Raw genomic sequence first — 15593 nt, 5'->3', positions numbered from 1 at the left:
GGCGCATGGGCTTCAGTAGTTGTGGCACGTGGGCTCAGTAGTTGTGGCGCACGGGCTCTAGAGCACAGGCTCAGTAGTAGTGGTGCACGGGCTTAGTTGCTCTGTGGCATGTGGGATCTTCCTGGACCAGGGATTGAACCCATGTCCCCTGCATTGGCAGGCGGATTCTTAACCACTGTGCCAGCAGGGAAGTCCACGAGCTTGGTTTTTAAACCAACATTTGCATGTAAATGTCTGTGGATAGTGGAAAGTGTATTAAACTAAGAATCGGACAGATCTGGGGATGAAGACTCCCCTTCTGCAGTGTGATGTGTATAAATCATAAACACTGAGCCTCGGTTTCCTCAGCTGTAGAAGAGAACTAACAATCTACCTCAGCAGAATTTGCGGAATGAATGCAGTGAGGAAGGTAGGTAGGTGACAATACCTAGCACATGGCCTGGCACACAGTAGGTGCTTAATAAATATCTGGCAATCCTCCAGTCACAGACTGTCTCGCACCTTCAGCAGACCTTCTTGCTGTTCTCAAAGAGTGCGCGTGTGGGGTATCTGGAAGTATCTACAAGCGTCTAGAAGTATCTAGAAGCAGCGTTCCAGTGATACTAGAAAGTCTCCAATGGCCTTTTTGTATAGGATCCCTGTGTGTGTCAGCAAGAGTCTGCAGGGCAAGGCTGATTAAACCTGCCCTGGGTATGCCTAGACTTTCATATAGCTCTTTCTCTCTGCCTGCATTTTTTCCCTTGGTATTTGTGTTCAGTTTGGCTTTGGGTCTATTTTTTGAAACCATTTGCATCTTGCATGCTTGTTTTGGAAGTGTTGAATCATTTTGTTTTGCCTTGGATGCGCAGGATAAGGTGGTCCCCATACTGTGGCTGTTTCTGTGTGGATGGCAGGCAGGCTTCAGGAACGGAACACAGCCAGCAAGGAATATTTATTAGCTTGTGCGGTGCGTCTTCTAAGGGGAGGCAAGAAGGCACCAGCATGTGGTACATATAAAACCAAAATAGAAAATACAGTGCTTAGTGGAACTCAAACACAGGAAGGTGGACAAGATGACTTCATTTAACCAACAAATACCTCCTCCGACCCTGCTCTGTGTCCTTTGTCTACTTAGCTAAGCCCTGGAAATGCAAAGAGGAGCAACGCTAGCTTCATTCTCTTAAGGGAGTTTCAGTCTAGTGGGAAAGAGACCTACAGATAAATAAATTATCCGGCACAAGGTAGTAAGTTGTGCTTCAGAACTGGGGACAGAGTATTACGGGGAGACTGATAACTGGGTAATCTGAGGTAGAGGCATTGCAATGGGAGTGAGAAAACTTGTCAGGCAAGGAGGGGAGAGGACGCTTTTTCGGGCAGAGGGAATGGCGTGTGCACAGGTCTGGCCAGAAAGCACGAGGCGTCTGCAGCTGGGCCTCAGGTAGGAGTCGAGGCTTGAAAAGGGACTTCCGGCCAGGGTGATGGCGTCTGTCCTGTCGGACAGCACATCTTGTTTTCATATTCCTTTCCTGGCATTCCCACTGGACTCAGACCCTGAATATTGATCAGTAACACATCTTTAGTAGAGTTTACTTGCATCATCTATATTCACAACCAGCTAACTCATGTTCAGTAAAATTACGTGCACTGGAATTAACGGTTGAGAACAAGACAGTAAATTGCCCCAAGAGGCCGGCCACGTGTAGAATTGCGGAAAGAATGAGGGCTTTGGAGTTAGATGGACTAGGTTTGGGGCCCGCCACTCCTGCTGAAGCAGGTAACTTTGGTTTAATGATTAGAGCTCTCTGGGAATCCGTTTTTTGGTATGGAAATGACAGTTACAATATATCCCTCTTGATAATGAGAGTAGGGAATTCCCTGGCTGTCTGGTGGTTAGAACTCTGCGGCTCCACTGCAGGGGGCGCGGGTTCGATCCCTGGTCGGGGAACTCGGATCCCACAAGCTGTGCGGCGCGGCCAAAAAAAATAAAATTAAAAAAAATGATAAAGATTAAGATGCCATTGGCAGTCACAGCAAGGGAGACAGGGGACGTCCAATTGAGACAAGTTGAAGGGGAGGCTTTGGCGGTTCCTTCAAGGGCAGGTGTGGCGTGTAGGAGACAAGGACCCGGGAGGAAGAGGCGGTGGCGGCCGAGTGACAGCTCAGGTGGGAGGTGGCCCCGTGGAGGTGAACAGGCTGGCCCAGAAGCCTGCTGGCCACAGACGCCAGGGAGATAGGAGGCAGAACCCAGATCCTAGGGCATCGTGGAGACCCCAGGAAGAAAGCCAAGAAAGAGGAAGCGTGGTGGAGCATCAGGTACGGCCAAAGGATGTGGTTGTGTAGAAACAGTTTTAAGTGGGTGCTGGTCCCCCAGCCAGATGGCAAGGGGTGAGTGTTTGGGGAAGGAGAAGAAAAGCAGGTAAAGGTGTCCAGCAGGGAGAGAGGTGGGGGGAGTTATGCTCTCTTTAGGGGGCAGGGGAGGGACTTGGGGAGAGCAGGCGGTTCTGGAAACCAGAGGAAGGAGGCTGGTGCCGGGACAGGTCTGTGGTGGCCCCAGGAGAATGTGATTGACGCAGCCAGAGGCGGGGGAGGGGGAGGGGGAGGGGAGGGGGGCCCTGGGAGAGCAGAACGGACCAGAGAAGGGGTGGTTAGCCCAGCAAAGGAGAAGGGAAGATATGAGGGCAAAGACACAGAGAAATGTGGGCTGCGGGGGAGGGAAGCCGAGGACCTGCGCTGCTGACTTGGATCTTCTTTGTCATGTATGAAGTGGCACTGTCTCCCAGAAGTGATGGATGGAAGGCTCGCAGAGGTGGGACAGTGTGCGCAGGAGCTGTATGGGAGAGGCAAGAAGAGATGTAGTTCTTAAAAGCCTTTTAGGCGAGTGACCCGTTCTCACTGGTGAAGACACCGTGTCACTTGGGGGGAGCGTGCAGGGGAAGAGCCCCGCCTGGGGGCAGGACACTTATTGTGTCCTGCTCCGCCACTAGCTGATTCATGTATGGGACGTGTCTCCTTACCTCCTGGAGCCCAGGCTTCTCTTTTCTGAAAAGAAAGGGGATTAGAGTAGATCTTCCGTCGGCTCTTTCAGCAGGAACAGTCTATGAGTCTAGTAAGTAGCTTACTCATTACCAGAGCTTGGTTTATTTGATTAAACCCTTTACTAGCTGTAACCAGAGAGCAGAGTTCTGAGGGATTTAGACCCAGGACAAGTCAGAAATTTGGCGTGTGTGTGCACACGTGTATGTGCATGTGTGTGCATGTGTGTGCTTGTGCATGTGAGTAGGTGTGTGTATGTGCTTATGTATGTGCATGTGTCTGTGTGTGTGCATGCGTGTATATATGTGCCTGTGTGCTTGTGTGTGTGCATGTGTGTGCTTGTGCGTGTGTGTAGGTGTGTGCGCACGTGTGTGCATGTGTGTATATATGTGCCTATGTGCTTGTGTGTGTATGTGTGCTTGTGTGTGCGTGTGCATATGCGTGTGCATGTGCATGTGTGTAGGTGTGTGCGCACGTGTGTGCATGTGTGTGCCTATGTGCTTGTGTGTGTATGTGTGCTTGTGTGTGCGTGCGCATGTGTGCATATGCGTGTGCATGTGCATGTGTGTAGGTTGTGTGTGCACGTGTGTGCATGTGTGTATGTGCCTATGTGCTTGTGTGTGTGTATATGTGTGCTTGTGTGTGCGTGTGCATGTGTGCATATGCGTGTGCATGTGTGTGTGTGTTTCAGGGGTGGGATTTGCCGCTGGAGCAGGAAGAGGAAAGCCCAGCTAGGTGAGCACTTAGATTCTGTGACTCTTCAGCAGCAGGAAAGCACGGGACTCCAGACAGCGGCCCCCCGATGACGGGGGTACAAAAAGCCGTCTAGAAAGATCCCAGAGAGGAGCATTCCGCTTCTCAGCTTTGCCTGAGGCTGGCCCAGGCGTTTCCACAGCAAAGCCCCTCTGCCCGGGATGAGCTCAGCCCATCACCCTCAGCCCATGCAGAGGGCCTGCCCTCGGGGAGGAGTGAAGCCGAGGACGACACCTGTCATACCTCACGCAAGCTCAGTCCTGCCTTACAGATGTACGTTACACAACTCCACTGAGAACAGGATGTATTAGAAGACAATGCTTCGTGCATCAAGATGAGTTGTGTAACCCCCCAGGCCACCAGTTAAAATATCACCCTTGTTCCCCTGCTCCCCTCCGGGGGGAAGGCTCCACGCACCCCTTGCTTCCTGGGGGGCCATGCTGCACGCAGTCTGCCCTCCTGAGCCCCGCTCTCCCCGTGAGACGTGGCAGCCAGATTCCCACCACATGGATGTGAGGGCGTATCCTCTGATAGATAGAAATGGCAGAGAAGAGGGGTGTGTGCTTGTGTTGGTGTTTGTGTGCGGGTCACCAGCAGCGCTGGAATATCTCCTGATCGGTCCCTGGTGAGCGTCTGCTGTGTGCAGAGGTGTCATGTGCCCGGGCGGGCGGTGGAAACGGTGAGACTTCGGGAGGCTGAACAGGCCACGACTGGCAGGCACGGGGATTAAAACTGATCCCCTCCAGCCCAGGTGTCTTCAGACCACGGGTCCAAACAGGCCCTTGCTCCCCTCCCAAGTGGCCTCTTCCCGCCCTCAAGGCGCAAAGGGCATTATTTCAAGCTTACCCGTATCCAGTCACGTTCTCACGTGCGCCTTGGGCTGTGAACATTCCAGAATTGTCTTAAATCCACTGCAAGAGGCACTGTGATTTGGACATTGGGAGTTATTCGGGGACCTCTAAGGATGTGAGGAGTGGGGCAGAAAGGCCGGTACAAGTGTCTGTTCACTAGAGTGGTGGTGATGGCAGGAGAGTGGACCAGATCTAGGCCTGATTCAGACTAGCTCTGCAGCCGGGTGGAACTTCCGGGGAATCTCGGACAAACCTCCCATCATCCCACTCCACCCCGCAAAAAGCAGCCTTCATTCACCTCCCAATTCTGTATCCACACCAGGGAAAGAATTTGGGTTTTTAAAAACAACTTTGCAGCTGCCAGGTTTTCTACTGTCTCTACACACTGATCTCCAGGAATGACAACAAAGACTTAGGCAATTCAGAGAAGGCAGACAAATATAAGGTAGTACCTGATATTTCTAATCTAGTCATCTGCGGCAGTTCTTTCTTTCTTTTCTTTAATATATCTTTTATTTTAGAATAGTTTAGACTTACAGAAAAGTTGCAGAGACACTGCAAAGAGTTGTTAACTACTTCACACCCAGTTTCCTCTATTATTAACGTCTTCTCTCAGTATGGTACATTTGTCACAATTAATGAACCAATATTGGCGCATTCTTATTAACTAAAGTTCGTACTTTATTTGGGTTTCTTTGGTTTTTAACCATATGGCCTTTTTCTGTTCTAGGATCCGATCTAGGATCGCACATTGCATGTCGCTCTAGTCTTCTCTTGGCCATGATATGGTAATTATTTCTTCTCCTAAGAGGTTGTCACAGTAAATAGTCATCCACAGCTCATCACCTCACCCTGTCCAGCACAGTGACAGCTCTCGGTCTGTGCCTCACACCTTCACAGACACAGCACAGTCCCTTCTGTAATACCCTCAGGTCAGTCTGCTCAGGTTGCCATGACAAAGTACCGCAGCTTGGATGACTTAACAGACATTTATTTTCTCACAGTTCTGCAGGCTGGAAGTCCAAGATCAAGGTGTGGGCAAATTTGGTTTCTGGTGGGGACTCTCTTCCTGGTTTGTAGATGGCCACCTCCTTGCTGTGCCCTCACATGCTTCCCCTCTATGTGCACAAAGAGAAGACAGGAGAATATAAGTCCACCAACCCTATCAGATCAGGGCCCCACCCTTATGACCTCATTTAACCTTCATTATATCCTTAGAGGCTCCATCTGCAAATACAGCCATACCGGAGGTTATAGTCTTAGCATATAAACTGAGGGAGGACACAGACACTCATCTCATAACAGCCCTCATTCCGTGCTGGTGAGTCCCAGCCCAGAGTTCCATACATACTCAGGATGTTCCAAATTTAAAAACAGAGTCTGTCCTCTTGGAATCTTGAAGTCCCTCTTTAGTGATCGGCAGTTCTGACTGGGGTGTTCAGCACCATGGCCCTGATCAACTTCCAAAGGGAAGACTAAGGATGCTCTGCATTCCTCTGGTTGCTTTGGAGTCAGACAGATGCTTGGAACTGCATTCAGCCCCTCACTAGTCTGTGACCTTGGGAGAGTAACTGTCAGACCCTCAGCTGTCCCATCCGCAAAGCAAGGATAGTCACACTCCAACATTAAGACAGGTTTTTTAAAAAAGGTATATCATCTCCTGGCAGAGAACACGGCATATATGCTGTGTGTTTAACTGGCACTTGGGGGATTCCCTGGCCATCCAGTGGTTAGTACTTGGCGCTTTCACTGCTGTGGGCCCAGGTTCAGTTCCCTGGTTGGGGAACTAATATCCTGCAAGCCACACGGCACGGCCTAAAAAAATTAAAAAATAACTGTCACTTGTGTTTTACTTCCCTGTGCCCTCCTTCTTCTCCCTTACTCAGAGTCAGGTTTAATTATCTGTGGATTCTATCTTTTCCCAGGGACAAGTGCCAGTTAGGAGCACGGCTGAGGTCTCAGCATGTATGAATAGTGGGAACATTTTCTGACCCAAAGTCCAAGAATCCAAACAGATGGTCTGGCAACTACAGGTGGACATCATTGGTCGGGATATGTAAAATCAGGATTGCTTTGGGGACACCCAGGGCCCATGGTGGCCTGATACACGAGAGAGCCTTTTCTTCCCTTTCCTCCGAACCACTGCCTGAGAAAAAACAATCACCCATAAATTCACTGAGTAAGTATTTAATGAGTAGATGAGACAAACAGAACCCGAACTGCATTTTTGGGAGATGAATTACACTTGCAAATGGCCATAAACAAAAGCTTTCTTCCAAGCTCCTGATTTTATAAAAGCTATTTAGTTGGGTGGCTGGGCCCTGAACGGGTGTATGCATCAGTGATCAACAAATGGGAAAATTGTTCATCAAGCCCTCTTCCCCTGGGCAATCCAGAAAAATAAAAGGGTGGTGGCTGTATTCCCAGAGCAGCCGTCAACTGTGTTTGTTTGGGTTGGATTTGGAGACACAGAACCATCTATGACGTGGGCATTGTAAGCCCCTCCACTCAGGCTGAGCAGGCTCTCCTAGGGAAGGGGGTGTCTGCCTTACGCCCCACAGTAGGTGTCAATAAATGTTTGTGGGCTGAAAACTTAACTAGTCCACCCAAGAGAGACGAAAACATATCCACACAAAGACTTATATATGAGTGTTCATAGCAGCCTTATTCACAGTAGCCAAAAAAACTGGAAACTATACCCCTGTCCATCAACTGATGACTGGATAAACAAAATATGGGACTTCCTGGTGGCGCAGTGGTTAAGAATCCGCCTGCCAATGCAGGGGACACGGGTTCGAGCCCTGGTCAGGGAAGATCCCACATGCCGTGGAGCAACTAAGCCCGTGCGCCACGACTATGGAGCCTGCGCTCTAGAGCCCACGAGCCACAACTACTGAGCCCTCATGCCACAACTACTGAAGCCCGCACCCCTAGAGCCCGTGCTCTGCCCACTGTGATGAGAACCCCTCGCACCGCAACGAAGAGTAGCCCCCACTCGCCGCAACTAGAGAAAGCCCGTGTGCAGCAGTGAAGACCCAATGCAGCCAAAAATAAATAAGTTAAAAACAAAAACAAAATATGGAATATCCTTATAGACTACTGCCCAGACGTGGAAAGAATGAACTCCTGATGCATGCTGTGTATGCCGTGGAGGAACCCCAGATACATTATGCTAAGTGAAAGAAGTCAGATGTGAAAGTTTACAAAGTCATATGAAATATACAAAGGAGGGAAATCTGTACACATGGAAAGCAGATTTGTGGTTGGCTGGGGTTGAGGCGGGGGGAATGGGGAGCAACTACAGATGTGCGTGAGGACCCATTTTGTGGTGATGGAAATGTTCTAAGACTGGATGGTGGTGATATAGTTTCACGATTCTGTAGATTTACCGAGGATCATGAATTGCAATCCTGAAACAAGTGAATTTTATGGTTATGAAAATTAAGCCTCAAAAAAGCTTTGAGGGGCTTCCCTGGTGGCGCAGTGGCTGAGAGTCCGCCTGCCGATGCAGGGGACGCGGGTTCATGCCCCGGTCCGGGAGGATCCCACATGCCGCGGAGCGGCTGGGCCCGTGAGCCATGGCCGCTGAGCCTGCACGTCCGGAGCCTGTGCTCCGCAACGGGAGAGGCCACAGCAGTGAGAGGCCCGTGTACCGCAAAAAAAAAAAAAAAAAAAAAAAAAAAAGCTGTGAAAAATTAACTGTGTAGATCTACTGATGGAGGTGTCATTGGGAGGTGTCTTCTCCTGGTCTCTACACAATGCTATCTCTCTGCTTTCAGGAGGCTGGGACCAGGCCAGCCAGTGGGTGGTCTTTGAGCCCAGCACTGGGTCCCTCATCCCTAAAACATGACTCTTGCACTTTCTAAGTGCAAAACTTCCTGGACACTTCTTCAGAGAGCGTCACCAAGGGTCTCCCTATTCTCAGGGGACCTCGAAAAAGAAACATTTGTGTTCTCTTGGAGGTTTGCAAGAGCCATTTTATGGGAACTCGAAGTTGAGAGTGAGTGATTTTTCCAATTGTTCTAGCTTTCTCATTGGAGAAATGGCTTTCACTAAATAAACTTAAAAAGCCCCCAGGTCATCATTTGCTCAGCAGAAAGCAATGGACAGCTCGTGAGAGAGACAGAGGACTTGCCTGGGTCCCAGAATGAGTTAGCGGCTAAACCAGACCTCCAGCTCACCCATTAGGACCTAGAGTTTCCTTCCGCTGAGCAGACATTTCCTCTAGGTACTGCTTGACCAAAGAGTGCATGTGTTTTATAGATTCCTGGTAGGAGAGAAGTATCAGGTGTGATTCTGCAGGTAGGACTAATACATGGTTTCAGTAAATTGCCTGACTCAGAGCAGAGCTCAGGATGGAAGTTCACGCACAGGTACGGTTATATCTTGGCACGCCGTGGAGTATACACTGTATACTGGAGAACACTCCCCTCACACGCACACACACACACATACACACACACACACACACACACACACACACACACACACACCCCTTTCTCCAAAATGCTCAGTGGAGGCAGCTCTGGCAATAGAACTGGGGAGAGCCCGCCTGTCCCCCAGCGCTTCCGAGTGAATTAAGTGGCGTAAACTAAGCCTTTAGAGGCAGCAGTGACCGCATCTGTCAGCACAACCATTGGGCCAGAGAATATAATCTACTTTGCGCTGAGCCCAGAACTCTTGGCTCAAGTGCAAGGTTAAGATGGAAAGTTCAAGATCATAAATAGAGGGGTTGTTAGTGGGGAAGGGATGTTAGTGAGTGAGGGTGACATAAACAGTATTTCTAGTTGTATGATAAGAGTCAGAGGAGCTGGGACAGGACACAGTGTGAGGCTCAGTACTGATTTCTTCGAGGCACTCTGTACTGCCTCTTTCAGGGGTGATACAAGAGAGATACCAGGCACAGAGGAATCCCTCGACTTGTTAATTTAGGAGGGGAGAGAAAGTAAACCAAAGTTTCTTGCACGGTAAGATATGAGAGGCTTTTGAGAGTGGATATTCCGCCCCCACCCCCCCACCCCAGTGTAATTCCTTCTCTCTGAAATCTGAGCATCAGTTGGACAGCTTGTTGAAAATGACCTTGAGAATGGTAGGGTGGGATGCCTTTGTTGCGTTTCAAATCGCGGAGAATAAACGCGTCTGCTAACCGAATTCATTATGTCATTCTATACCTATGCTTCAACTAACTTTATCTGTTTGTTATGGACACTGGGGCATGTACAATGTGTATTTACTTCCTAGAGAATGTAAATTCCAAAATCTGAACTTGCTGAAGTCCCTTCCACCAGCCTGGCCACTTCTCCTACTGCGTGTCTGACCAAAGCAAGATTGAGAATCACAGTGGGCCAAGGAAACGGTGGATTTCAGATCTCACCCCCTTCCTCACCGCTCCTGGGGCAGACCAGGCGTGTTCCTGGCCCTGAACTTTGCTTCTCTTGTTCCTCAGCCTTTCTACACTGCAAGGCCCAGGCCAGGCTTCCGCTTTCTCCGGCCCTTCTTGCTGTGATCACAGCCCGCACTGGTTGCGCTGTCTTCAGAATTTGTGTTACAGTCAAATCACTCCATTTGTAGTTGTTCTGTAATTCTTTCATAGATCCATTTTGTCACTCCCAGGTAGACTGTAAGTTCCTGAAGAGCGGGACGTAATCATGTTTTATATTTATTTATTGACCGCCCAGAGTTCTTGGCACACGGCAGATGGAGACTTCATGGCAACCTCCTAGCGGATTGAAACGCTCCTAGGATGCGTCGTACTATACAGAGCCCTGTGAGATTTATAAAGTCCACGCTCTTATGCATCAGGGTGAATGACTGCTGGCCGAAAATACAGTATGCTCCCAGTTTTGCTGTGTGTGTGTGTGTTTCGTGCAAAGATACAAAAAGACTGGGAAAAGTGCAGCAAAATGTCCAGCGATATCTCTGGGTACTAAGATTAGTATACAGTGCATTGCTTTTTATTTATTCCATGCAGTACTTTTCTAAAGATTCTGTAAAGAATATTTTTAGTTTACATGAAGTAGGTCTAGTTTAAAAGAATTATTAGGAATGAGCGGGTATTGAAATTGATAAGTGATTACTACTATAAGAGACTCGGTGTGGGGAAACGGAAAGTTTGTGATGAATTAGGTTTGGATACCTCTGATTCTTTATGGGTCTAGTCCAGTGTTTCCCAAAGTGTGTTCCAAGGGACCCCAGTCCTATCACAGGTGTTACATTTAGATAATATGGGAAGCACACATTCTCTGGCTGCCTTTTGGAAATCCACCACATCCATTAGCCCTGAATACTCCTACAGCAAAGGAACCTGTCTGACTTACCTGGTGTTTGCCAAGCTTTTCTGATTGTAGGATCCTTTTTTTCTTATATACCTGTTAACTGCGTTACACTTTGGGAAACATCGTTCTATCTTATTTTTAAATAATAGAGCGCAACATGTCTTTATTTTGTTTGTGTATTATCAGTATTGCCCTGGTCAAATAAGCCAGAGAGCTTACAAAGTTAGAGAATAACTTCTTTTATCCAAATCTGTAAAAGCATTTGAACAGTACAATCTTACATGATTTGGTGAGTTTTCTCTTTCATTGTAACAGCACCATAGCATCAGTCTCCGCTTCATCCTTTAAGTTTTAAAACTTAAAACTTAATCTGCCATGATGCAAAACTAGAAGAAAAAACACGCTGTGAGCCTGAATTGTTTTCAACCTCCTCCAGACTCTCTTCTTAAATGGCCAGTTAGTACCGTGAAACTGCATTGCCTTTCGAGGTGGACTTTTTTCTTCATCTCCGTAATTATCTTTTCAGTAGGACTTTCTGATGGTTGATGCTGGCAGTCGAGGAATCTGCCCGCCCACAACACTGCTTGAAAATTATCCCGGTAGTGAAGGGTTGCAGAGGCTCACCCCAAACGTCAGAGAACCAGTGTATAAATTGAAACGTGCATGCGTCTGTCTGAAAATGAATTTGCCATAAGTTGTAGGGATTCCTTGTGAACAAAATCAAGACGTCCTGGTGGGAGGGCATCAAACAAAAGGGGAGGAATCTGCCTTGCTTCTCCCCCTCTGCTTCTCCCTGCCCTGCAGCCCATGCCAGAAACAGACAACTTGTTGGAAGTTCAGAGGTGGTCAGCCACTTGGTTTTCCAAGGGCTTTCTGACTCAGGTATATGCACACATGGAAAGAAAGAGGAAGAGGGAGATTAAATATTAATAAAGCAGGTCAAGAAGCACAGTACAGATGGGGTCAAGGATTTTGGGTCAGTAAAGACATTATCTCTCCTTGGCCAGCCACGAAGGCTTAGGATGACCTTTGGCTAAAAGAGATACAGCCAGGGAATTCCCTGGTGGTCTAGTGGTTGGGACTCAGCGCTTTCACTGCCAAAGGCCGGGTTCGATCCCTGGTCGGGGAACTAAGATCCCACAAGCCACGAGTTGAGGCCAAAAAAAAAAAAAAGAAAAAAAAAAAAGAAAAGAGATAAAACCAGACCTGTCAATTAATGATAGGATTAGCTAATCCCTATATAATAGGCTACCTTGAATCAGGATTTTTTCCTCGTAGGATTATTATATTTCAGACAGTATGATGTACAAAACTTGGTTTCATGGTATTAGAGCTATTTAAGTTACTGCTAAGTTTAAACAAAATCCATAGAGTACATTTGACGCCATTATATTTTGTACCCATCTCCTGTACCCCTATACTGTGTGCCCTCATTCAGCTAAGTGCCTGGCTGAACATATAAAAGTCAAGTAGGCTGTCGCCTGGAAATTCACATCCATCCACGGTCACATCTGATACAAGTTACAGCTCTGTTTAAATTTCCAGAGGACTGACCTGCACACAATCATGAATGAAAACCAAACAGTGGAAAATAACGCCTTTTCCACCCTTCTCATGGTCTGTGGGAACAGTGCTGCTGCACAGCCGTGCTCTGGCCTGTAGCCTGGTTTCCAGGAGTCACACAAGAGCGTCTGAGGCCTTGCACAGCACCAGCTGCCAGAGGCTGTGGTTTTTAAGTAACACTTCAAAGTGGGACTGACGGCCATCAGCTGGAAGTCAGTAAGAGCAAATAGAGAAATAAGAGAGACAGATCTTTTTTGGCTCTCCGTGCAAAAGAAGATGAGACTCTTGGCATCCCTGCCCTTAAGTAACAGCGGGGAGGAGCTTCTCTCAATGTCCTGGGAGCTTTTAGAGGTCAAGACCTATGACCTCCTCAGGGGGGGAACCCGCAGCCCCTAGCACTGCCCAGGCCGGGTAGCACATCACTCCGTGTGAGCTGACACTTGGTGAACTATTTGAGCCACTCCGTGGGTTCTGGAGAAATGCTTCCACTTCTCCAGATGGGCCCAGAGAGCACCTCTCGAAGTAAGGATTCTGACACCAGGGTTCCTGAGATTTTCCATTGCCAACAGGCTGGGGATGGTCCTGATGCTGCCAGCCCATGCACCATCTTTTGAGGGTCAAGATTCTAGAGGAGAAGGAAACCACTGAAAATGTCTTTCAGTTTCGTGTCAGGAAGCTGCATCCACACCCCTATCCCCATCTCCACTTCCCTCCCCCGGGTGGCTGGCCATGACAATGACAGTTGGTTGCTGTCTTGCTCCTGGCCACGGTGGGCGTGTGGAGGCCCCGGTTAACCGTGCCCCTCTCTTCCCCCAGGGGAGGAGCGCCCCCGGGACCCCCCGGGCCCGGCAGAGGCCCAGGCGCCGGTGGGGACCGACACGGGCGGGAGACCGAGCCCTCGCTGCTGGAGATGTTCCCAGGCGCAGCTCAAGAAGATCTTCTGGGGTGTGGCAGTGGTGCTGTGCGTGTGTTCCTCCTGGGCCGGTGCCACCCAGCTCGCCAAGCTGACCTTCAGGAAGTTCGATGCTCCCTTCATCCTGACGTGGTTTGCCACCAACTGGAACTTTTTATTCTTCCCGTTGTACTACGCGGGCCACGTCTGCAAGTCGGCAGAGAAACAGTCGGTGAAGCAGAGATACAGGTAGGTGGCTCCGGAATGCCGGGATGCCGGCCCGGCGCTGGGCTGCTCTCCCGATCGCTGATGCTACCGGGCTGCCCTAGTGGCGGTCATTGGGAGGGGCCAGTGGGCACCGTGGTGAGAAGTCACCGTGTCACCTGCTGTCTTAGTGAGGTTGCAGGCTCGGCATCCTCTCCCCTCAGAGTGGTAACACCTTTCCTCTGCCCCGAGCCCCTCAATGCTAGGAACTGCTTTGTATTAGACAGGAGAAGGCAGCATCTTCCGGAGGTGTGCTGTGGTAGGTGCCCAGAAAGGGTAGAAATGGGAAAACTCTGTAGCTCTTTTATCCCTCCTCAGACTGGGCTGGGGACAGGTCCATGGAGCCAGGGGACCTGGCTGCTTTCTGTAACTTACCTTCCCACGTGGCGATGTTCGTGGTGAAGATTTCTCCTCTCCTCTCCAACCCAAGCCTTTTCCTCCTTTGGTTATGTGGTTGCATGGGTCTGAACATCTGGCAGACCCATGGGGTCGTCAAAGTCAAGGTACTCTTTGAGCTCTGTTGACTGTATTTTCTCGTTGATATGATCTCACGGTATTTCCTCATTGATATGACCTCCCTTTAAAAGAGGACAGAAACCCTGACACCAGCCCTCTGCCACAACGTACAGCAGGGCTCCCCCAGCCTCCTTGGGAGTTGGATGGTCCGTGTTGGCCTCGGGGTCCCATCTGTGCCAGTCCCTGGATCTCATGGTCACCCAAAGCTGAGGTCTTCTGTGGCTACGTCAAGGACCCACTGTTGGCCCAAATCAGATCTACTCAGAAAAAAAAACCCAGGGAAAGCATGCTGGCCAAGGTGACCAGATAGGCCCTGGGAATGTATCTTTCGTCAGCCCCAGAGGTGGGAAAAAATTTGAAAGCTGAGGGCTGTATTACTCTTTCAGTACCGCCTTCTTCCCCACTTTACCGCCACCCCACCAAGCACCCCCCGCATACAGTCACCACGTCCCATTTACCATCTGCTTCAGACTTCAGCCGCATTCTGAAAAGTTACCCTTAGAAGTTGCAAGCTAGCTAAAAACGTCATGGGGTCCAAGGAGCAAGGAGGTTTGGGAATGGAGGTTACACTCCGATCAGAATTTTTTCTGAGATTCTACCGTTTTGTCGCTGTAAAGTTAGACTTGGAGGTGTAGTGTTCAGAGGGAATTTGGACCGGCTCCTTTAAAAGTTGTAAGTCAGAGCGCTCATGCTAGAAGAAGAGGAACTGCTGGAGCTCAGATTGAGTCACAAGACCGGCGTCACAGGTCCCCGTGCTGGAAGGGACTCAGAGGGGATTCTCAAAGCAAAGCACGTGGCAGCCTGGAGCCTGGAACCGTTCGTTGCCCAGGCCTGGGGCATTGCCAGCGTTGACTTAAACCAGTGGCTTCATGGACCAGCCAGAAATTGCTCAAGAGACACTTGATGTACCTCTTCTGAGCAGCAGCGGAAAGCAGGCTGAAACAGATCGGTTTAGGAACGTTGACAGGGCCCCAGATTGTCCCAAAGGCAAGGGAGAAATAACGGCCTGCTTGTAGTCCCGGAGAAAAGCGAGTATTCAGTAAATGATGTAGTTAACCGTAAAGGAGCCCTGAGTGTATTCAGTTTGTAATTAGGAGTTTGCCTTTCTTGAAACGGAGTAGAATATTTTGCTGCTGCCTCTCATAAAGTGAGCTCATGTGCCCTTTCTTGATGGAGAATTACTGGAGGGAAGAGGAAATGGTCTTTTGCTGCTCCCTTCAAACATGGCAGCTCAAAGAGGGCCTCCCCTGAGGAGCAGGAACCTCTCCTCCCCTAAAGATGTATCCTCGATGTGACACTTACCTTGGGACAAGACTAGCATTGCTGGCCACTTAGGGCAGGCCTGGCACCATTAACCAATTGTGCTGAAAACAACGCGGAAGGAAGGAAGCTCTTTTACCAACGAAGTTGGGTAGAAGGTCAAGGGAGGAAAAAATGAAAGGTCATTGAGGCAGATTAAACATAGAA

General features: G+C 49.3%; 1 protein-coding gene across 1 annotated transcript in view; it reads left to right on the top strand.

Annotated features, from left to right (window-relative positions):
- The window catches only part of SLC35F3 (solute carrier family 35 member F3), a gene marked incomplete at its 5' end in the record, with an annotated part of 288352 nt that overhangs the window by 190343 nt on the left and 82416 nt on the right, over positions 1 to 15593 (top strand). The window contains one exon of the mRNA XM_082854972.1: positions 13271 to 13595. Within this exon, the coding sequence (XP_082711098.1) occupies positions 13271 to 13595 (325 nt within the window). The remainder of the gene's footprint in view (positions 1 to 13270; positions 13596 to 15593) is intronic.

Source organism: Leucopleurus acutus (genome assembly GCF_964270905.1).
Source record: "Leucopleurus acutus genome assembly, chromosome: 14".
NCBI lineage: Eukaryota > Metazoa > Chordata > Mammalia > Artiodactyla > Delphinidae > Leucopleurus > Leucopleurus acutus.
This window is presented reverse-complemented; position numbering and strand designations above follow the sequence as displayed.